Genomic DNA, 24,768 nt, shown 5'->3' on the forward strand with positions numbered 1-24,768 from the left:
CAGTTTTCCATAGTTTGCTGTCTCAAGAAAGCAAAATGACATCAACTTAAGGAAAGTTGAGCTATCCATGGACATGACTCCTGTAACTTTATTCATTGCCATACGCCACTGAGAGTATATAATCACACAAACACTGAATGCATCTAATTTATTGATCTCATTTTCAGTTTGGGCATCATCTTTGGAGCTGTCCTGGATAAAAGATTGCATTATGGAAAGTGTTTTGAAGTCCTGGCATGGCCGTTAATCTGACAATGCATACAAAAAAATTAATTTAATTGCTGAAGCGGTTATAAATTGCAATTGAGTTGTTTCACTCCAATCCAGTAGGTGGCAGTAATGGGCTTTTAAAACCGTTTGGACAAAAGTGAAAGAAAAATACATCCACTGTCAAGTTTCCACCACCTACCTTTTTAATAGATATACGCCAAGTCCCTGATTTTTTTTTGCAGAATTTTGCAGAAATTAAGTAAAATGCCCCAAACCTTCAAAGTAGCCATTTCACGTTTACCTGGCAGAACATTAAAAAAAACTAAAACATGCCCGTGAGCTGAGTAAAATAGTGAGGTTTTTGAATTACATTATGGGATTTTTGTAAGTAGTATTGATATACACCAATAATAAAACATCAAAACATACAAGCAAAAACAGAAACTCGCTGTCATGATATTAGCAATCCTAAAGGAATGTCAAGATCACTGCAATCAACTCGCGAGGTGCCTCCATTGTCTGTGGGATGTCAACGTCCACCCATGTTTGGAAAGGTTTACACTATCCTCTCCCACACTTACACCTCCCATCCAGCTCTGTGACACACACACACACACACACACACACACACACACACACACACACACAAGTCAGCTTTGACATGAAGCAGCGTACACTCACAGCTTGGGACACTCGGGGCAAAGTAAGACTTTGTCTCATTTATGTGGTGCAAGAAATATGGTAATTGCCCTCATAAGTGTTGCCAGCACCCTCCATATTTCCATCCGACTACCAAGCAAGCCAAAAACATTGTTGTTATTTTGGATATAGCATATTGCATAAGCTCGCTTTTTCCTTTTCACCTACAGTTTTGGCACAAGGTGCGCACACGCATGCCTTGAGAGCACGCACACACGCATAAAGAATTCAATTTGGAAGCCATCATTGGAGCGCAGAGGAGAACTGGAAAGTCATATTGCTATAATGCTCCGATTATCAATCATCCTGACACTTTATTGGCTTTATCACTGTACATACCATTAAAATGATGTCTGGCCCAGATTGTCGAGGGCGGGCGGGGTGTAGCGAGGGGGGCGGCGGGGTAAACATTAAACAGGCCAGGATTAAAATGCACATCCCAAACAGTCTCGGCTGCCTCTCCTCTACCGCGCAGCTGACTGCAGCTGTGCTGTCAGAGGACGACGTGGCATCAACGCTGATGAGCAGATAGTGTCACACTCAGGAAACGCGCGGGGCCTTCCTCCTTCCCTTCTGTTTATCACGCGACGTAGTCAGTCAAAAAGCGGCCAGAGAGATAACAAACGAAGGGAAGAAACATCTATTAATCTCCCCTCGTGCTCGGTCTCGGGATGACACATGGCTAGACTGACCGGGCAGCGACTAACATGATAATAAGAACACTTGGGCGCTTGGAAGTTAGGAAGACCAGGATCAAGAGGTTTCATTACTGCTATCAGGTTCCATGTTACCAAGATTGGAAACTGGAATATTTACAGTATCTCTTGCCACAGAAGATTTATTCTATTTTATTTTTATTTATTTTTTTGCTGGTGTTTGTTTATTGGTTTGCCCAGCTGTAGCAGCATTACTAAAAAATTCATGAATAGTTTTTGATTCAAACCTTGGTCGAGGTTGAGCATGGCCCAAGGAACATTCCGTTATATTTGGGCGGTGATGTGAGATTTTGGTCGTTTCAACCTTGATGAATAATGCCAACCGAGTTGACTTGCTGACATCTCCATAAGCTCTACCTCGCATCAAACCTCGAACCGCACCAAAGATCCATTTATGCTACGTTGACGTAAACAACAAGCGAATATTGTGATAGCAAATTCTAGGAGGTGTAGTTTTATGGTCAATCAATTACAATATGGTTGTAAAACCTATCTGGCACTCTTATTTTTAGAATTTAAATGGCATTATGCAGAAACTGAGGTGGCTATGAGGTTTGCACTATCAATCAAATTTTCAGGCGTTTGCATCAACAGCCAGATTTAGTCTCAATAAAGATAAAAATAGAGTCTGTGGCAGAAAATCAATGTAATTTTGTTTAGCGAGGCAGTCTTGTGATTTGTATTTATTTATTGTTTAATGGCTCGAATTTACGGTCATGAGATTGCATGATACCAATGCAATCTTTCACACAGCAATAATAGCTAATTATTGCTGTGTGAAAGATTGCATTGGTATCAGTGATTCATTCGCATGGACTTGTTTTCTGAATGGTTGATTTTGTTCCAATTCTAATACTCATGTTGTTTGGATCAATTTGTCCATCTTCACACTGTGAAAAATATAGCCGCACAACGATATTCATTGTGATGAAATAATGTGATTATATAGAGAATATAAGTGGGGGTATTAGCAGGGATCAGAAGATTCAACTTTCCTCATTGAAAGGTAAAATGATAGATTTCTTGATAAGAAGGGTCAAACACTTCCAGGTCTTATGACCAGACACAAGATTCCTATCAGCGTCACTTCATCACTAGAAGAACACACAAAAAGACAGACAGGGTCTGTGAAGTATTAGTTATTAGTTATTGCTATAACGCAGCGTCCAAAGCTAAGGCGCACCAACAGCGTAAGCGTTAGCATGGCTGTAGATTTCAGTTGCGTCTTGTCTTCTATTCTTGTTTTGACGATAAATAAGTGTCAAAAGTGAGTACTGTTGCTCACTATAAACTACAGGCTGGAAAAGCTAAATTAAACCGTGTCAGAGCATAAGAAAATTATTTCAGTGTTGACAATGTACAAAAAAGTGACAAGATATTAAAGTGAATCAGACTGCGTCTATCAAGACGCAGACATACTATCGCGACACTCCAATCTTTGGACATGAAAAGATTTATTTGCAAAAAGCCACAGATTGACGCTTTGGAAATGACAGAACCAATCCTCGCCGTCTAGATGAATCTCGCAAAAACTGCAAGGAACATAATTAAACTCGCCAGTCTGACTGATTAGTTGATCTACAGCCAAAGAGAACCAACAAAATCCCTTACAAACGCTTGACGTAATTACAATAAAACTCATCAATCATTCAGTTTTTCTCTGCTAGGCTTGCTCATGAATTGTAGTTATCATTTAATGAAAATAAAATGTGAACAACATTCCCTGCTAAGGTTGTGGGGATATTTAGAGAAACGTATAATGTGAAAATAACAAAATAAAGGATAAAATATATTGTATGTGTGAGGAGTAATGACATTCAGAATTTAATGTTAAACCCCAATCAGTGCTTATATCTGCCAATAATTTGTGAGGTAAATCACATTCATTTTTTAAATAATTCACTGTGAGCATACCGAATGAAAAAAAATCCAATTTTTTGAGAGCAGCTGTTAGCTTCCACAATACACATCCAGAGACACACACACACAAACAAGCAGAGCTATATAATAATAAATAAATATTGGGGTCAGAGGGGCTATTCTTGCTTACGGATATTCTTTTCAATTCTGTGTACCTGGAGCATCCTCCAGCGGCTCCAGCACATCAAACAGCAGTCTCATAAAAAAATCAGCAGGCCTGTCTGACATGTGTCCCCATGCCCTGATGGCATGCCAACACCAAAGAGGTGCATTGATTTTCTGTAACGTGGGGTCGGATTAGCCCTCTGCTGGGATTAGCTGCCTGTGCAAGGCCTCGGGCTTTGCTATAAAACTTATAATTAATTTAAACAGCCGGGCCCGTGGAAGGATACGCTCCCTACACCCCTCGCGGTGTGAGAGGGCGAGTGTGACTGACATTTGTGTGCATTTACAGTATCTGGGGCCTCCGCCGGGTTCAAGCTAAGGATTAGCGTCAGAGTCAGAGACTTGCAACATTGTGCTGCTGAGAATGTATGCTAAGGTGATATGGGACTGCAATTGATAAAAATAAACAGGTGCTAACATTAAATTTAGGCTGTTGCTGGGCCTTAGCTTGAAACGCTGGAGGAAATGAGACTCCACAGTCTCCACTTAAACGTAATGGTTACTTTTTTAGCTTTCTTTGGTCTCTGGAGACTCCGTCTCGTTTTCCACTGCGTTTTTTTTTCTTTGTTGTGAAATTGTATTTTGGCCTTGATGGAGGTCTACAATTTTGTTAATTAAAGTATAAGAGTTAATTTTTTGCATTAACTATTCCCGTCTACAACAATCACAAATGAATAAATGGCCAATGAATTAAAATAAAGGAAGCTCTTTTTGATGTGCAATTTCTTTTCTGCAGGTGGACAACCTACCATAAACAATAGCTAACATTGATGTAAGCAGAAATAAAAAGACTACTTCTGCTTATTTTTACAGGAAGAAAGCAGTTGACTTCCCTTTTACGTAAATAATGTAACATCCCTTTTGGTAATAGTGCAACACAGCATTTTTTGTGCAATGTAGCATAGAGGGCAGAGGTTTAGATATTAACTTATTGTATCAAACATGTTTTTAAATTAAAATGTGTATTGAGGTGAACATCTACTAAGAGGTGGTACCTAACAGTTAGCATGTTTTATCTCAGCTCTGCTTCCGCCAACATCCCCCCTCCAAAAAAAAAAAAAGGATTGCCGTAGTAGGTGAAAGGGATTCCTCCTCCTTTGCACAAAGACTTTGATCCTTCTGACACACAAACGGCCTTTAGATCACAAGTCTTACACCCTCTTGGGCCTCTTCGCCGCCCGCTCTGCTCGAACACGAACACTTTGCCCAGATGAGGATTGCGCACCTTCCTCCCGTTTCACATCTTCTACTTCTTCCTCCACTGTTTGGTGTTTTTCCAAACATCTGAGTGCAGACGCATTTGGTGCTTTGGAGGACCTAAGGGCCTAAGATCCAGACAGAGGGAGAAAATAAAGGAACTCTTCAGTGCCCTGCGGTACGAAAGCTTCGGGGAGAAAGTCTAGAACATCAGCGAACGTCTGGGGCAGGCTCACAAGAACGGAGAGATGAGGTTTTATGAGGTAAACCAGAGAAAAGAAGATTGCAAATGAAAGTCTTGTTCCAGAAGACGTGTCATCGGCGTGGACATGAAACATGCAGTCACTGCTTCTTATCTCAATGTGTCCCAGGGTGGGAAAGTGAGGCAACCGCTTATGATGTGTTGCAGCCTCGCCTGACCATTAAAACATATTTCCATGCTGATGGATGTCAGATGGAGCCTCGAAAAAAGACACGACTTGCCCTTGATTTTTGAAGCTCATCCCGCTCTACATGTCTTTGTGCATTCTTTGCACGGACATTAAACAAGTTGAAGTCCTCGTCGTTATCACCTGCCAATCATGTCGTCTGGACGTACACTTTGGTCTCTTTCTCTGGGAAAGTCAAAACTGTGGAAGATCGTAGTATGTGTAAGTGAAATGGCAACGGGAAATGAGTTACAGGTGTGAGGCGAATGCGGCACAGCTGTCCAATGTCAGGGATGCTTCAAGCTTTCGACAAGTGTGTCGGGAAAGCAACAAAAAATGGACAGAACCTGCCCACCAACGCCGTTAGAGGCCTAACATTGTGAATCTCTGACTGAAAATTCTATGCCAACCCAAGATGAGGCCCAGAGGAGTTTCCGTAGCTTAGTTTCCCAGAGCTAACGTCGGCCAGGTCTTCTTTAGACAGCAAACGACTTGAGAGTGAATCGTCTGTGCAGGTTGGAGCCAACTCCGGCACTCCATTTTGCTTCAGTCAATTCCACATAATCCAAGTTATAATGACCACTGATGTGAGGGTAAAAATGTTGTTTTAATAATCACCTCCACATATTTACATTATCTCTACTTTTAAAAAATATGACATTCAAACTATGGCAGAAAAAATGTGTAATCGTCCCTTGACAATTTCACAGTTTTCCACCACATGAACTCACAGAGGTCATTCTGATGGTGGTCCACATCACACGTGTCCATGTTCTGTCTGCAGGATCTGCCCGTGCTGGTCCACTTACAAGGCTGTTGAAGAGGGAAACATCGAAAACAGGCGGGGATAGGGGCTCTCGAGGACCAGACTTGGGCACCCCCCCCCCCTTAGCTCTACAGCATCTATCACATCTATTACACAGTTCATGTTTCAGTCTGGGGAACAAAAGGAAGTTTGATGCCTACCTGCTATATCAAGATAGCAGCGGCATATATTCGTACACTCCACGAAATTTTGGAAACTTTGGAAGATTTTTCTTGTCTTTGCTGTGAGTATATTAAAATACAATTGATTGCCATTGCCATCTGCAGTGACTTGTCAAGATGCATGACATACAATTTCAGCGATATTTCCTAACTGCTCCTCTGCTATGACTGATGTGCAATTTTAGCAAGGTGGATTCGGATCAAGATTGGATTAATATTTTATTGTTTTCTTGCTGATCTCAGGATTCATGTTGTTCCTCACACACTATGAGGTTAAAGGTGTCTGGCTTTGGGTTAGCGTTGGGGGGGGGCTTCTTGTGAACATCCCCACCACCTGGCGCACATCCCCCAAGTTGAGTTGAAATGCGCCCCAAGTATCTGTCTTCACTTTTCATCTCCAGGAAGACGTAGCGGAGACAGATTGAAGGCCGTGAAGTGACTCCAAGAGGCTAGACTGTAACCAAAGGAAGCGCTTTTGTTCCTCTTCCAAACCTTTTGGGGGATTTCTCCCCCCCTTGCTTGAGGCTCAGCCAAGAGATGTAGAATCATGGCTGTGTTGTAATATGTTCCATGCCTCGCACTTGCTTACATCTTTTATCTGAGGGTAATGACCTGAACATAAACTAAGCCCTATAGGAGACTCGATAGAAAACCGCGAGTGATTTTTATAGCAAAAGGCTCATTACTGCATGGTATGTATCCTAAATGACTTGACATGTGTTATGGGCTTTAAAGGCAACGTCAGGGAAGGAAAGAAAGGAAGCAGATTTACGACACGCAGCGAATCCCCCACATCATCAACTTTCAAGCAGCAGGCCTGTTATTGACAGCCCAGTACCCGGTCCAATCATCTCCGCTTTTAAGGTGCCCTTTAAAAATGCACAAAGCGCCTGTCAAAACCTGAGTACACATTAGCGCTCCCCAAAATCATCGACTTACTAAACATGTCACTAATGAATTATACATCTGACTCATATTTACAACGCGCCTCGCTTGCGGAATGCGTGTAGAACTTGTAAAGTATTTAATAAGGCTTTAAATATGTAGGCGAGTCATGATCTTTACCCGGGCCTAGCAGATGTTTACGCAATATCACAAATAAGGAATATGGCAATGATCAAGACATGTGGATACTTTTTTTTTTTCCATTGGCCAAGTAAGAAACAGGGGATAGTGTCCACTCGGGCCCCGTCGGGTCAACTCGTAAAAGATCCATCACTCTGGAAGGGGAAAAAAAAAAAACCCAGCGAGGAAACATTGCCGATTTTAAGAGCCATTTTATTCAGCCAGAGTGTACTAAAACTAATTGGAATTCTGTCAATGGAAAAATATATCCCCGAGACGACTTTGAAGCCAACAAGCCAGCCGGGGCGGTCAACATAAAATATTAAAATAGCATGGCAGGGCATACTTGACAAATGGCTCATTGTGGCAATGAACTATATTTAGTGGGTGATAATTGAAATCATAGTTGTCCTTATTACCGCTGACAAGTTCGGAAATAATACCCAATCAATCTTGTTTTTCTGGCAAAAAAATAAATAAAATGCAGCGGAATGTCTTTTATTTTCCTTCCCCCTCCTCTGCGACGACTCCTCTCTCTCTCTATTTTAGAGCCAATAAAATGTCAGCTTTTATTCTCCTCCTCCAAAGTGCTGGCTGGATGTCAGCGGGCTCTTCTAAAGCTCCGCCACTGCAAGCTGGAGGCCTGTAAATCTTCGTGTCAGTGGCACGCCATCCGTCTCAGGGTGTACAATAAAAAAACAAAAAAAAACAAAAGGGGGGGAGAAAAAAAAAAAGGGGAAAAAATGTGACGCAGTCATAAAAGGAATGGCATCACCGGCCAGTATATATTATGTGAACAAAAGGAACATAAATATGTTCCTTTCCATTCCAAATGGGCAAGATGAAGCAAAGAGGAGCTTGTGGAAAGCTCCAGCGGGCTGATGGCTGCTGACAGTGATTAATAGACGCTTCCACCGCTGTCAGCAGCCTTCTCTTCTGTTTGCACTCAGACAGTCAAGCGCTCTGCAGGCTTAAATGAGAAGCAACTATATTGTCTTTTGACTAGTTCTTTTTTACGACAATGGCTGACAAACCAAATGCACTCGTTTGGACCTAGAATTCTAAACATCGGCTTACGTAAGCACCATTTAGCCTTTTGAGTATGCAACACACTGCCTAACATTTGGATCATCTACTTCCAATTAATTCCAAATTGCTGACAATTTTGGCTACGGGACCTAATGGATGCTGTATTAACCATTTCCAAGTATGTACCAACAATGTTTAAAGTAACATTTGACTTTTTTTTTTTTACCTGTCATGCAAGTACATCCATTTTTTTTATTTCGCTTATCCTTACCAGTGGGTAAGTTGGAGCCTATCCAAGCTAACGTTAGGCGAGACCTGGAATGCTTATCAACTAATCACAAAGGACATAAAGACAAACATTGACAAATTTGCACCTATGAACAATTTATAGTTTTCATTTAATTTCAAATGCATATTTTGGAATGTGGATGGTGCAAAAATAAATTAAACCTGATAAAAAGTACAAATCTTTAGAGTGCAACGAGCAGTAGTTAGCAGCTAACGCTAATGTTGTCACTATACAAACCTCTTTACCACTCAGCTCTATGACAAGTAAGTCTTTACGACTCAAATTCTCTACTGCCAACCATCATTTCAAGCGATCTGAGCAGTGAGAAAGAAATTGAGAAACAAGCTCAAATTGGAGAGACGGCGGAACACGACAAGCCATCCATTAGTTCAAACATCCTCAACACATCTTCCTGCTTTCCCGGAGGAGTCCATAATTTCGAAAAGCCGGCCTGGTGAAATTAAAATGGTTGTTTTTGACACTAAACATCAATGTCCCTGACGTAAATGTGTTATTTGCTTGCTTAATTTATGAGCTCAGGTTATTCCAAACGGGCCTGCCCTCGATCAGATATGGAATATTTTTGCTATACATCACCACTCAACACACACGCACATTCCCACTGGTGGTTAAGTGATGGGCCGACTTTGTCGCGCCAATGTTTCATATCCTCTCCGCCTAACTGACACTTTATCTGCATGGCACCGTGCCTGCAGATTGAACACTTAGGCAAGACAATGACAGGCTCTCTTCCCGTTGTCACTTCTCATTCGAGGACCGGGAGCGACACCCCCTCCCCTCTCTTTCCACCCACCTATAACATGCAAACCCACCTTGGCTGGGATGGGATGTCTCTGTTTGTCAATTAGCAGGCTGCTTGCCCGCGTTGAAAGACAGCGCGCCCCATGACGAATTAGGCGAGACAGATGAGTGAGGCGCGAGCGTGGCGCTAATACTCCCGCCTTCTTTGGATATGAATCTAAAACGACACAGCTGACAGGCCATACACGGTTTTATTTCATTTCTCAGTGTAGCAGGCCTCCCTACTTTGTCTTCTTTGTTCTCTTTTCATCACACTGCTTACATCTCACTTTGACAGCCGGCCGACACCGAGAGCACTTTTGCTTTTCAAATGCGAGTTAGCATACTTGATTTGTCATTAAAATGCAAAACGCCTGCCATCGCCAACATGGCCCTGGGTGAGCGCGTACAGCCTACTGTACGTACGACGCCGGGGCTCATGTGCAATGCAAAAGTCAAACTCTTGTTTTGTATAGACAGATGGAATTTTCACACACCAGGAGGTCGTCTTTGATACAAACACTGCGTTTTTCAAAAGACCAACATCAAGGCTCGTGTTTGCATTGACTGGAAGGATCCTATTATTGGCTTATTCTAAATAAAAGCCGCTTACATTCGTTGAAGTCTACTTGAATGACCATTTACAATGAACCTTCAATACTCGCGGGAACTACATCACGTGACGGTACCTTAAGATGAGAGTTGAATTGGCTCTGTGACCACATTTATATCTCAAGTAATCTTTCAGCGTTGAAATGAATAAAAATGTTAAATAAAGATGCTAATCTTGCCCAAAACAACAAAAATGTAAGTAAAGGATATCCGCACCAGTGTTGTGCTATATAAAATACTTCTTGCTACTTCAATCAGACAGTGACAATTGCTTTCAATACAGCAGAGGAGGAAAAATGATCGTCAAGTGTTAAAATTCACACCCGTCGGAATTCCCTTACAAGTGGGGACCCTGATACCACAAAGTTCTTCCGACTAAATTTTTGTAAGACACTACACTCTGTACTGTAGGAGCTCCAACTCCTTGCAAGTTTGCATTATTAGAACTTAGTACCAGTATACACGTGTCATATTATATACTGCGGCCGTATATTAGCCTTGACTTAAATGTGGTTGACAAATGAGAAACTGCCAAGTGTCATCTCGCAACGGCAACATTGTAAACATGACATTATCATAAAATGTGTCTCATAGATAAGTGTGAATCTAATTGTTTACATTTTTTATATTATATAATCTGTAATGAGTCTCATGTGTTGGGGACATGCCACAAATGCTGACATTGGACAATTTTGTTTACCAAATCTGTAAGGAATTTTGCTCGCATCTCGTGAATGTCCAGTGTGACAGCATGCATGTAGGCGATTGTGACCGCCACAGCAAACAAGAGGGAATCACGTCAACACAACACACTGTGTAAACACCTGACCTGGAACAAAGGCGGTGACACAACAGTACACAGTGATGAGACGGCCTGACGGCAATGGAGGAGCGTGGGTGTGACGGATCGCTACCGAGCGTTCATCCCCGCCAATACCTGCCTGGGATCTTGCGGCGTTGATACACAAATAACACACACAAATAGTGTGGGGGCGCACACAGCGCTCACTTAAAAGTGATGCAAGTGACGGCGGGCTTCTCAGTGTCACCGTGGTGGTGGAGCGTTGTCCACGGCGTTGACAGAAGTGAGCGTATTAGCCGCAACAAACTCTGGCAACGTCTCCCATTGGATTTGACTTGAGCTTGGACATGCGGCACACATGCTCAATGGTTCGGGTTGGCGTTCACACCTGGTAACGCTTGACGCCGAGGCAGGGTCCTGTTGTCAAATCTGAAATCTATGTAACTATCTGACAAGTCGTGTTTGTTAAACTTCTAAATTAATTAAGGCGTCTCCTGATGCACTCAAATTAAAGGGGCAGAACATTTCCGTTGTTATAATGTTATCTGTTGCTCGACTAGTCGGAAAGCAGTGTTGCGATGAATGTTTTGTTTATTAAATATAAATTTATCCATCTATGGGGCAGCCATTTTGCCACTTGCTGTCGACTGAAAATGACATCACAATTGCCAGGTCTCAGGGCACAACCAATCACGAATCACCAGTTTCCTAAAGCTGAACCAAAATGGCCACCTCTTCAGATCATTAAAACACATTTTGCTGCTATTCCACACATGCAATATCAATAAATAAAGTGCATCTGTGTAAAATACATTTAACTTCTAAGATTGCCTCAAGAAACAAGTTGACTTCCCCTTGTTGTGTACCAACCTCACACACGCATTTCTAATATGCCGCCATTCAACACAACACACTGTGTAAACACCTGACCTGGAACAAAGGCGGTGACACAACAGTACACAGTGATGAGACGGCCTGACGGCAATGGAGGAGCGTGGGTGTGACGGATCGCTACCGAGCGTTCATCCCCGCCAATACCTGCCTGGGATCTTGCGGCGTTGATACACAAATAACACACACAAATAGTGTGGGGGCGCACACAGCGCTCACTTAAAAGTGATGCAAGTGACGGCGGGCTTCTCAGTGTCACCGTGGTGGTGGAGCGTTGTCCACGGCGTTGACAGAAGTGAGCGTATTAGCCGCAACAAACTCTGGCAACGTCTCCCATTGGATTTGACTTGAGCTTGGACATGCGGCACACATGCTCAATGGTTCGGGTTGGCGTTCACACCTGGTAACGCTTGACGCCGAGGCAGGGTCCTGTTGTCAAATCTGAAATCTATGTAACTATCTGACAAGTCGTGTTTGTTAAACTTCTAAATTAATTAAGGCGTCTCCTGATGCACTCAAATTAAAGGGGCAGAACATTTCCGTTGTTATAATGTTATCTGTTGCTCGACTAGTCGGAAAGCAGTGTTGCGATGAATGTTTTGTTTATTAAATATAAATTTATCCATCTATGGGGCAGCCATTTTGCCACTTGCTGTCGACTGAAAATGACATCACAATTGCCAGGTCTCAGGGCACAACCAATCACGAATCACCAGTTTCCTAAAGCTGAACCAAAATGGCCACCTCTTCAGATCATTAAAACACATTTTGCTGCTATTCCACACATGCAATATCAATAAATAAAGTGCATCTGTGTAAAATACATTTAACTTCTAAGATTGCCTCAAGAAACAAGTTGACTTCCCCTTGTTGTGTACCAACCTCACACACGCATTTCTAATATGCCGCCATTCTCTGCAATTAAGCGGCGGATTAGTTCCGTTTTAATAGGGATCACGTCTATTAAAAGGGAGGGCGTCGCATTGCATTAGGAAGCTAAAAACATCATCACATGCTGCTTATCAACTCCACCCACCCATGAACTCCCAGTGTGGTCATGTGAGTGGAGAGGGAAAGCCCAAAGGGGGGAGCGAGAATATGTAAAGCAAATACCTCAAAGTACAATTGTCTGATTTCTTGGGGTTCAAACATGAAACCAAAATAAAAAAAGGTTGAGATGCACAAACAAGTGCTTGAATGGCCCCAAATCAACAAGCATGCTGGTGGTTACCAGCAGATCTTACTATGTTCTGACCAAGACTATCTCGTCATCTGACCCACAGTTACCTCTGACGCCGTGTGCGTCATCAGTGCCTGCTTTTCTTGAATGGAATCAAGCAAATAACAAATCATGGAGCATATTAAAATAGGAACGAAGTGTGTATGTGGTCTGCAATATGAGGATGGATCAAGAGCATGTTCAAACTCACACTTACCTTCCAGAGACAAGTACAAGGCAGTTATTAAGACACTGTGTGCAGTATAAGTAAGTGAAAACACATGACAAACATGTCTGACCTTAGCTGATTGAAGCTCAAGTCAAGCCTTCTGGCAAAATCTCCAAAAGAGTCACTGAGGAAGTCTGGAATGTCCTTACAATCGTGTCCAATGTAGGAAATCTGAAAATAAACAAAAACTGGAAAGCTAGTGCGTTTTCAAGAAAGTTATCATATGAATAGCTTAGATTTTAAATATATACATTCGAGACATGTTGTAGATGTCCATTATCTGATGACGTTTTTTTGCATGGCTCCCCTCCTGGTTGAGTTGAGTAAAAGTGTTTCAAAGAGGATTTTGGGGGTGTCACTTTTCACCACCTCTTAGTAGATTTTGTATTGATTGAATCTTTGAGTACTTTGGGCAGTTGTCAGTGAATTTATTTTAGTTAACACATTTTTACTCCACAACACTTTAAATAACAATAATGTCCAATACTAGAGAATTTTTGTTTTTTTTACTTGGTAAAAAGTCACATTTGAAACTTTTAAATAACTACATTTAGTTATGCCCGCCCACCCCCCAATCAGTTAAATAAAAATAAAAAAAGTTAAATTGTTTGAAAAGAAATTTGGGGGATCCCTGAAATCACTCAGCACCACCTCAACGTGGAGACCCCGTGTGCCCTGTCACGCTGGGTGGGAGGAACCACCACACGTGGTCACATGACAGCTTGCAGAGGAGACGTTGCACGCTTGCCACCACATTTGTGATCTTTGCAAAAACTAACAATTACAAAAGAACAATACACACTTACATGAGTTCCATTCAAAGCCACCGGTGACTCCCTGTGCGCCATCACTACCAGTCGGAATGACAGTCCAGCAGACGAATGTTTTGCTCGCTCTCTCTTTCAGCGTGCCATGCAAAATGTGGAGTTCACGCAGGACTTGGCTTGCAAACGTGTGTCGTGGATCCGTGGAGCGGCTAAAAGTTACTAACAGTGTGATCAGCGTGCGGGGGACTTTTTTTTGTGGAGTTCTGTTAGTAAGTGCTTTCCGCGTGTCTAGATCAGCTGACCCGCGTGTGCGGAAATGTCCCGCGCTTGCTGGCTGGCAGTGGGCGGCTTGCTCACGAATTTACAGAGTGCATCGCGACGCACACTGAGCCGCCTGTTTGCCGTTGTTATATCACACAGCGCTCCACGGAGTCATTGGGATCACAAAGAGGTCGTTGTCTCGCCTTCATGTTCATGCAACTCAATGTGCATGGAGGGTAAAGACTTAAACGCCCATTTGGTGCAGAAAAGCAACGTGCCACATCATGCAACCAATCCACAGTTCACGTGAGCCCATAGCTAACGAGTTAAACAAGAGGATCACTGCACATGCAGTAATGCATTTAGCTGAAAGCAAAAATGCTTGGCTTGAAAACGACAAGTAGAGATTGCCAGCAACAAGCAGGCCACTTTGCGCGCACTGAAAACATGCCTGTCGTCTAATTTTACTTGATTTTAGTGATATACAGTGATCAACACTTTTGCACTATAGTTTTCCATGGGGTGGTGTTTGAAATATAACTTGGAAATCCATAGATTTATATTAAAACAATACCCTATTTGTTTTTCTTTTAAAATTCTCAATAACCAATAAATGTCTGTTCTATACTATTAGACATTTTGTACAAAATCAATTCAATCAATGATTGACATGATTGACAAGAATGGAGAAGCCCCCTGCTCCCTCTCTCCCTCCCACCCAGTGTTTACATGGAGTGTGACGTCACGCGGTGCACGCCCACTCAGGAACAACTGCTCGTTGGATCCATTCCGCAGCGAGAGGGAGGATGCATACACGCTGAGTACACACGTTACAATCGAAAGAGTGCTTTTTGTCTAAAAAGAGTATTTTTTAATACATATATCCATATTCCTATTAATCTTTGTGCTGTTTTTCAATCCTCTTTTTTACTTTTATGACACTTTTTACAGAGGAGTTCAGTAAAAGAGGGACAGGTAATGTCGAGGGACGTCTGCGTGCATGCATGCATTTAAATTAAATAACCTTTGTGCTTTATTTGCCTTCGAGACGACGATGCTTGTCTCTTCAAAATGCTGCAATGCAATTTAAAGTGTGGCATTTTATTTCCGATTTTTAAGTTATTTAAATAGAAGTGTCAACGTTCCCAGCCTTTGCACAGTTGAAATACGAACAGTTGAATTTGCATGTAAGTCTAACGTGCATTATAAGCAAATATGTTGAAGAACTTTTGTTCAATAAATTATAGTTCCATATGCTATATAAAAGGAATACAAAATATTTTTGAGTGTGTGTGTGTGTGTGTGTGTGTGTGTGTGTGTGTGTGTGTGTGTGTGTGTGTGTGTGTATGTGCGTGCGCGAGCGCACATGCAAGGCCATTCGTCTTGCAGGACAATAAAAGGAGAGTTTTTTGGGGGCCTGACACTGACAATTTATGGCTGCCCTTCCTCGCCCTAATAACTCACATATTGTGTCACGGACTGTCAACCCCACGCAGCACACAGCCACGCTGTTATCAATCACACATTTTTGCATATTGTGTCACACACGCACACTGCAGAACACCCCACCCTCACAAAAAACCACAATAGTTAGTGTGTGCACTTAACATTTCAAATGAAATTGTCACGTTTGCCTCTTTGAAGCCTTTTCCTATTAGTAAAGTTCAGTTTTAAGTTAGTCACATTGCATCTATGGGGAAAATATGATGCTACAATTGAACAAATATTTACTATTATTTGTTATGAGCATCTGTGGGTTTTATGTTCAGGGGTTTTGTAGTCAAATCACTTTTGCTCTCGAGTTTTTTTCTTGTTTTTTTACACGCAAGTTCAGAGTATAGGCCATAGTTTACCCACCTTTAATTTACGAATTAACAACTGAAAAAATGATTCTGTAAAAAACTATGGAGTAAAATATTATACTATAATATCCCTGTATTGTGAGTGCTGCTGATTTGTACTGCACCATTAAATTAAAATGATATATGAGAACATGTTTTCAATTGTCTTTTCCTACCTCATCTTGGAGGACTTATGTCAAGTTTTTTTGGATAACACACACGCAAACACACACAAGCACATACACTCGCAGACATACACACACAGACGGAAAAAGTTCAAATTAATCAATGCAAATTCAAAATTTCCAAAAATAATCATAAATGACAACAAAGACATACTGAGGAAAGTCAGTTGTTTTTACTCTATTGAAATTAGAAGAACGTTGCTTGGTGTATATACGTATATATAACTATATATAACTGTGTGTGTGTGTGTGTATATATATATATAGTTAAATATGGTTAAATTGAAAATATTTTTATTTGACTAACAAAAGTATACTTTCTTTCCCCCTTTTAAAAATCCAAACTTTTTTTTTCTTTTGCAGTGAGCGTTCAGGCCAGGTTTTCTTATGGTTGTGCCTTTCCAAAAAGTTGACCTGTCAAGGCGATTACCGCAGAGGGAGATTAATAGCAGAGGCGGGTTGCAATAATCATCGTTTTGTTTGATGTGACAAGCCTGATAGGCGTTGATTTACTTACAAACTGATAGGCTTTTAATTGAGCGCCGATGGAGATGAAAGCATTGAAAAGACACCCCCTTCTCGGAACCCCCCCACCCTTTACTCCCCTTAAGTCTCAATACTGATTAGCCCTCTCAGCAGTGAATAGTTGGAAGCCATTTTGTACTTTTTCTTTTCTTCGCACCACCTGACAGTCCATCGCTCTTCCTCTTTTTACACACACAAAAAGAAGGCCCACCATTTTTTTTCTGCATTGTGTGCAAATAAAGGCTAGCCGACATCAGTGTGTAAAATGTCTTCCTTTGTTATCTCTTTGTTGGGTTTGGCAGGTGGAAGCCATCTGCAAGCACACGCATCCAAGAACTGCATCAAATATGCATGGCTATGAATTATTTTTCATACATTTGAATTATGCTGCAGCTCCTCCATGTGTCCAAATACACCCCCTAAAAAAGTTGTTCAACTCTTTTTTTCCCCTCAACAAGCATTCATTGACATAAATTGAATGGAGCATTGAGTGACAGCTCTCTTGACAAATAACTGATTGATTGCATCGACTGGGGGTGAAGATAGAGATAGAAATAGGGGGCGGGTTGTATATTATAGTGAAAACATGTGACATTTGCGTCCCCTCCATCACTTACTTTTTGGTCTATTCCTGTCAACGCTCGTCTGTTTAAGCGGAGAGCGGGCTAGTTGGTTTGATGGTTGCTAGGTGGGAAAGCAAAGTTGCCAAGTGGTGCCTGAAAACATCAATTTTGGGCTTTATGCATAACGTGTTGAAGACATTATTATACAATACTGTTCAGTAATTGCAGCACAGATATATATTTATCAAGCAAATCTCCTGGAATTATTATTTTTTTTTGGGGGGGGGCAGTTTCTCGGATGAAAGTGTGAAGTTTTACACTATTCTGTAGGTAATGTCCTTGCATGTATGTAAGGAGACACAGTCAGTACGCTTTTTAGTCATTTATTGAACACTGGAAAAACAGGAAAACACACAATGAGCACACTCGCTCAAACTTGCCACCACCAAGGCCATACATAAGAGTATTTTCTATACAGTTCGTTTCACAACTCATCTTTCACCATTGAAATGAATAGAAATGCCATTAATCCGTTCAGCCTACCCATACAACAAATTGTGATATGATACCATTACGGTTTGTGCGTCATGATTTCATTCTTATTTTCAATTAATCGTGCTGCTGCCTCTGGTTCTTGCAACTCTTCCACCAGGAGGTAGTGCAATGCAAACATATAAAATGTAGAATAGATTATATGAACTAAGCAGTCTGCTGCAGTAATATTACCGTATTTTCCGGACTATAAGACGCACCGGACTATAAGGCGCGCCTTCAATGAATGGCCCATTTTAAAACTGTGTCCTTATATAAGGCACACCGGACTATAAGGCGCACCATGAATGCATCATGTCAGATTTTTTATCCAAATCAAATCCTTCTCCATTTTATCTTTTTTATTTCAACTTTAGTCGCAAAAAATTACTTTATAATCACAAAATAATGATCCATAGTCTTTTTGATTCATGATTCATAGTCTTCAGCGGGCCACTTATGATTGATTTCATGACACAATGCTTCGGGCCAGTTTAAATTTAGGAATTTGGTCCATATATAAGGCGCACCAGACTATAAGGCACACTATTGGCTTTTGAGAAAATGTTAGGTTTTGAGGTGCGCCTTATAGTCTGGAACATACGGTAATCATTATTTTGCAGAACATAAAGAATATATGCCTGGGACTATTCTTAAATTGTCTGTCTACCTGTGTTGCTGCACCGTTGACTCAAATGCACTTTGCTTAAAGCTTTGTAAAAAATATTTAGTAATTTAGAACAGAAAAACTTGTGCATTCTGACAATAGGAGAGAATGAATACCAGTCCCAATTTCTATATCTGTAGTCTGCAATGTGGTTCAAACCATCAACAATCTGGCGTGAGAACACTAAAAACGGGATCTTCGGGGGAACCAAAAAAAACGAGCGTGCGTTACCAGCAACCAAACATTTAAAGTCTGCCGCGGGGCTACTCCCCTCTCATGGAGCTGTCAAGGAGGATGACGTCACATCCCTTGACCCTCCAATCACCTCGGGCTGCCATTTGATTGGAAGGCGGCAAAGGCTTTCATCTCGGGACTAATTCAGCTTCTTTTTTTCCTCCTCTCTCCTTCCCCGAGTGAAAACATCTCCCAGTCTCCAGTGCGGGACTACACGCAGGGAGGACGCGGACACGGACGCACACGGTGGAAGCATCTTTCCACACTCGCAGCTTCTACTTCTTTCGCATCACAAAAAATAGAAAAAAAAAAAAGATCAGGATTATTATTCTCACTCGCCTTGTTTTGGTCGGTTTCGCCCCTTTTTTGGTATTTTCCTTAATGCATCTGAGCGAAGCATCGCCGTCCACTTGGCTGACCATTGGGACATGAGCACGTCGCCCTCGGCGTATGTCCTGACAAATCTCGGTGAGTTGAGCGCAGCCTGGGAGCGAGCCAGTCGTCGGGGAAGCAGCGATAGCGACGAGCCGGCCTCTTCTCTCTTCCTCCACAAGCAGCAGCAGCAGCCGAGGCAGAAGCAGCACCACTCGGCGCCGCCGTCAGACCCGCTACGGCAAGCCAAGCGACTTCCAGTGAAGGTTTTGAAAATGCTCACCGCACGCTCAGGACACATCTTGCACCCGGAGTATCTGCAACCTTTGCCATCCACCCCCGTAAGCCCAATCGAGGTAAGGAAAATATGATCGCTTAAGGTGTACATAGAAAAAAAAAGTGAAAATTGTGTTTTTCATACACTTGATGTATAGAATACTCCTAAAGTAGTATTGAAATGACTATTTCGTGTGCAGCTTGATGCCAAGAAGAGTCCCCTGGCTCTCCTAGCGCAGACGTGCTCCCAGATCGGCAAGCCGGACCCGCCACCCTCCTCTAAACTCTCCTCCGTCGCCTCCAATGGATCTAGCGACAAGGATTCTAAATGCGGCCCGCTGAAGATGAGCGACATCGGCGCGGACGACAAGTCCAGTTTCAAGCCCTACTCCAAGCCGTCCGACAAGAAAGATTCGTCGGGCGGCGGCGGAGGCGGCGGCGGATCGGACAAGTCTGGTTTCCGAGTGCCGAGCGCCACCTGTCAGCCGTTCACGCCGCGCACAGGCAGTCCCAACTCGAGCTCCTCCGCTTCCCCCATGCCGGCGGAGGGCAAGTGCGGGGAGCGGGACGACAAGAAGGAATCGGACTGCGGAAAAAGCGGCGCGGACGGCGGCTCGGCCACGTCCAGTCACAGCCGGATAAGCGTGAGTTGCGGTGGGATTAACGTGGAGGTAAACCAACACCAGGAGACCACGCACGGCCCCAAGACCTCCACTTCCTCCTCCGCGTCGGAGTCCTCCCCGGTTACGTCAGTGTCCTCTGCGTCGGTGCTCGGCTCCGGGCTGGTTGCGCCCGTCTCCCCTTACAAGCCGGGTCAAACCGTGTTCCCGTTGCCCCCAGCGGGCATGGCGTACCCGGGCGGCTTGGCCGGGGCCTACGCGGGCTATCCTCAACACTTCATGCCGCACGGAGGCAGCCTGGTGAACGCGCAGCTGGCCAGCTCTTTGGGTTGCAGCAAGGCCGGCTCCAGCCCTCTGGCCGGAGCCTCCCCACCCTCCATCATGTCGGCAAGCCTGTGCAGAGACCCTTACTGCCTCAGCTATCACTGCGCCAGCCACTTAGCGGGCGCGGCTGGGGCGTCGTGTACGCACGAGTCGGCGGCGGCCGCGGCTGCCGCAGCGAACGCGCTCAAGTCCAGCTACCCCCTCATGTACCCCACGCATCCCATCCACGGAGTGCACTCATCAGCCCCCTCGTTCAGCGGACACCCTTTGTACCCGTACGGCTTTATGCTGCCCAACGATCCCTTGCCTCACGTGTGCAACTGGGTGTCGGCCAACGGACCGTGCGACAAGCGTTTCTCCTCCTCGGAGGAGCTCCTGAACCACCTGAGGACACACACCGCGTTCACCGGGGCCGAGAAGCTCATCTCCGGCTACCCGGGCTCCTCCTCGTTGGCCAGCGCGGCTGCTGCGGCCATGGCCTGTCACATGCACATGCCGCCGTCGGCCCCCGGCAGCCCCGGGACTTTGGCTCTGAGGAGCCCGCATCACGCACTGGGACTCAGCAGTCGCTACCATCCGTACTCTAAAAGCCCTCTGCCCACCCCCGGCGCTCCAGTCCCAGTCCCCGCGGCCACCGGCCCCTACTACTCCCCTTACGCACTGTACGGTCAGAGACTCACGACAGCATCTGCGCTTGGATATCAGTGAAGTGGAGGGGGGAAAAAAACTTTGCAAAGTTTATAATACAAAGAATGCAAATATAAAGACTTTTATATGGACATATGGGCGGGATCCGTGGACTTCTAACTGTATTTATTTATGTCTGCTTTAAAAAAAAAAAAATAAGCAGGCTGCAAAATGGAACAAGTCAAAAAGTGCATTATGTGGAAACATGAGTCGAGAGCTAAAGTGGATGAGGGGAGCACACAGTTAGAGAACTAATTCAAAATAGGCTTCGTCATTTTGATGTTCATTTCAAAATTGCTATGATTGTATTTGTTCTTATTTAAAAGGAGAAAAACAATGTCTCACTGAGAAAAGAAAAATAATTTACATGCATGTTTTTTTTTTTAATTCAGAAATTGTCCACATTTGAAATTATTTTTCAGGTGTATACCATGGAAAGAGAATTGGTATTTTTTTGTATGTAATCTGGGGGGGAAAAAAATAAGACAATTCTGTTCCATATCTTCTTGTGCCTCATTGATTTGATTCACCACCGGCCACAAATGTGTTTTATTCTCCTACCATTAATTCCGCTGTTATTTCCGTTGAATTAAAAACAACAAAAAGCGATATTTTACAGCACAGATGTCAATTTTTAAAGCTGGAAGCTGTCAGCATTTGAAAAAAAAGGACTTAATAGAAAGTAGGATTTATTTGGAATATAAAAATGGTCATTGCGTGCGTGCGTGTGTGTGTGTGCGTCTAAGCGTAAAATTGTGAGTTTAATTTAATTGATGCATTTTGTGGTTAAAGGAAGGGATAATATTTTAGAAGTCATCAGAAAAGGGTTGGACAATATCGACTAATTCTTAAATTTTTTAGGTGTGTAAAAATACATATGTCTATTTTTTAAGGAGATGAAATATTAAGTTAAACGTGGAAGAATTTAAGACAAAAAAATAAAGGAACTCCCTGTTTCCGAAAAGCATTTTTTTTTAGTATGATACTTTTCTGTTTTTGCAGATATGGCGAAATAGTGGTGTTTTAATCCACATATGGCCACTCAATAGCAAATGTGATATTACATTTCCAAATATACAGATTTCATTTGCTTTTTGCAAAGAAAATTGGATTTGAGGTCATTTTAATGCTCTGTTTTGAAAAACAGCCTGTCAAAGAGCACCAAATTCAAGTAAGGCATGAAAGTTGCATGCATGTTTTAGATTTAATTGTAATTAAATATCTAGCCGTTGTATTTTTTGAAATTATTCCCTGTAGACTATCGCACCGAGGGTCCTGTATATACACCGTGATGTCATGACGACCAAAGCGAGCCATTTCCATGTTTTTAGCCACATGACGGTGCCTATGCTCGGAGGTCCCCGGTGGAAGGCCATTCATCACGCACCCCTCCTGCTGCCGCTGTCACTTGAGGGGGGCTAAGAAAGGGGCAGCGGGGTGTGGGGGTGTGCAAGAAATGCAGGCATATGTGTGCATGAATTAGCGAGACTCCCACCTTGACTTGCCTGCCTTCATGGCCTCCAACTCGCACCGTATTTATACACACACGTATCATGGGGATGTAAGACGCGGATTAAAGTGGATATTCACTTTTGTCCAGCAGGGCCTTAAAAAGGCTTAGAAGCGATGAGGACTTTTATACTGAAGGGGGGGGGGTGTCATTTTGAGTGAGAGTTACATGCAAGCTTAACAGTACTGGACTCAATGGACATCGTATTAGGAACAGCTGCACTTCCTAAAAAGACTCATTAGAATGGCTGCGTTAAAATCTATGAATGCAGTGGTAGTTTACAATAGTGTAGAAGCACAAAAGAAAAATAATGTAACCACAAAAAAAATAATGATACAATGCAATTTTGCACCAATTTAAATATAAACTGTAGAGCACGCGGCACTTAATTTAGGATTTTAAAATTGTGTGTTTGATGATCGCTAATAGATTGTTTACATTGTTGGACTCCTTGACAGACACTCAGCACTTGGGGAATCCCTTGTGTACCTAACGATGTGGCCTTTGAGTTAGTCCTGCACAATCTAAAAATAATTCACCTAAATTACAAGTCACACAAAGTTTAGGATATTTTGATAATGACTATTAAAAAAAAGTCACACTGATTGTTTATTGTTATGCCTAAGAATGAGAATATTACATTTTTAAAATACTCAAAAGGTCACGAAAAGTCAACATGAGTTGAAAAAAACAAAAGTGCAACACTGTCATGTGCACACCGTATATACTCCTGTAAAAAAATTACAGGGGGGGACAACCCTTTGCAATAATCTACATTCAAGAATATTACAAGGGTACACACACGCACACACATGGACTGGGTGAAGAAGCATTTTTTTCCCAGCCAGATTCAATACTAAAATTCAATACTAGCTCGGTGTGCTTACCACTACGACAGCAAGCTAACGTTTGCACAACTTGGACAAGCAGGGAAAGCTGTCCTCGTTCTGGGACCACCACAGCAGTGGGTTCTGCATAAAGGGAATTTGCAGTGTTTGCAGATAATCAAGGATCTCTTCATGTGTGGTGGAATAAATCCCCACTCTCTTTCCACGTTGATTAAAAAAAAAGTTCTGCTGGAGCCCGTTTCCACTTGCCTGGTTTTCCCTCGCTTACCAAAGTTGCACATTCAGAAATAGAAGTCAATTGAAATTATTTTTGATGGACTTTTTTTTAGGAAACTTCCATTGTTCGTGCTTGAAGAACTTCCTGATCAGCACCAATTCTGAACAGGTCTATGACCTTGTTTCTAGGAATGCATGGCAACATGCATCAAATGCTCTCAGAGTACGGAGGGGGAAAAAAAGTGTATCACTATCTATCTCCCCGAGTGCATACTACAAAAATCTCAGTCACCACGTTTTCAACAATTATCTTCAAACATGCATAATATATTTTGAAACAAAACTTTGAATTCACTTAATAGTGTTTGAAGTCAGTCCAGCACAACACTCGAGTGGATGAAGTTGAACATGAATAGGAGCTGCTTCCAAGAAACTCAAAATAAAGTCATCTGCAGGAAAGCTGCAAAGACATCTGGCAAGAGGTGAGTGGGTGGGATGCATGGGTCATGACATGATTCAGACTCACACACACACACACACACACACACACACACACACACACACACACACACACTCACACACACACACACACACACACACACACACACTCACACACACACACACACACACACACACACACACACACACACACACACACACACACACACACACACACAAATACACACACGAATACACACACACACACACACACTCACACACCTAACCTCATATTCAACTCTAGCACCACTAAATCAGTCATTAGAGGGTGCGTGACACATCTTTTGGTCTGCTCAAACAATTTTGAGGAATGTCAAGAAGGCATGACATGCAAAAGGCGAAGCAAACACACCAGTGCAGGAGCAATTATTATCTTTTACGACGTTGTTTTAACAGACAATAAAAGGTCAAAGCTACGAAGGAACCGGACTCTTTATGATCACTTGACATTTTCCCAGCCGCAATTATGTCTTACAATTACATCTTTCCTCTCTTTAATAACATTTGCGCCTCTCAGGAGGTGATCTCGGTGTAGCGCCACTATTCTTTTGCACGCGCGTCCCCAGTAAATGTGTCACTCAAGG

At 42.8% G+C, this 24,768-nt stretch overlaps 2 protein-coding genes across 14 annotated transcripts in view; one reads left to right on the forward strand and one right to left on the reverse strand.

Annotated features, from left to right (window-relative positions):
• The window catches only part of lrmda (leucine rich melanocyte differentiation associated), a 266,124-nt gene extending 251,425 nt beyond the window's left edge, over positions 1-14,699 (reverse strand). For 11 of the 12 annotated variants that reach the window (XR_015067407.1, XR_015067404.1, XR_015067398.1 and 8 more), the window contains exons 1-2: positions 14,066-14,699; positions 13,330-13,430 (exon numbers count right to left, since the gene is read on the reverse strand). Coding sequence is in view for 1 of the 12 variants with exons in the window: in XM_085922107.1 (XP_085778233.1) it covers positions 13,330-13,430; positions 14,066-14,107 (143 nt within the window). In the remaining 11 variants the exon portion in view is untranslated. The remainder of the gene's footprint in view (positions 1-13,329; positions 13,431-14,065) is intronic. The other variant, XM_085922107.1, reaches the window with a different exon arrangement.
• Positions 14,700-19,008: 4,309 nt separating this feature from the next.
• On the forward strand, positions 19,009-22,016 carry LOC147050101 (zinc finger protein 503-like). 2 transcript variants are annotated; one of them, XM_085922081.1, is made up of 3 exons: positions 19,009-19,301; positions 19,391-19,561; positions 19,682-22,015. In XM_085922081.1, the coding sequence occupies exons 2-3, from the start codon at positions 19,481-19,483 to the stop codon at positions 21,131-21,133; spliced, it is 1,533 nt and encodes a 510-aa protein (XP_085778207.1). In that variant the 5' UTR covers positions 19,009-19,301; positions 19,391-19,480; the 3' UTR covers positions 21,134-22,015. The 2 variants fall into 2 exon arrangements, with proteins under 2 accessions (XP_085778207.1, XP_085778206.1); XM_085922080.1 differs by having other exon boundaries at positions 19,009-19,561; positions 19,682-22,016.
• The last annotated feature ends 2,752 nt before the right edge of the window (positions 22,017-24,768 follow it).

This window comes from Syngnathus leptorhynchus, chromosome 10 (assembly GCF_054491065.1).
Source record: "Syngnathus leptorhynchus isolate UIUO chromosome 10, UIUO_Slep, whole genome shotgun sequence".
Taxonomy (NCBI): domain Eukaryota; kingdom Metazoa; phylum Chordata; class Actinopteri; order Syngnathiformes; family Syngnathidae; genus Syngnathus; species Syngnathus leptorhynchus.

Coding starts and splice junctions, on each gene's coding strand:
- LOC147050101 (XM_085922080.1), top strand. CDS start 19,262: ATGAGCACGTCGCCCTCGGCGTATGTCCTGACAAATCTCGGTGAGTTG. Junction 19,562..19,681: donor CCCCCGTAAGCCCAATCGAG/GTAAGGAAAATA, acceptor TTTCGTGTGCAG/CTTGATGCCAAGAAGAGTCC.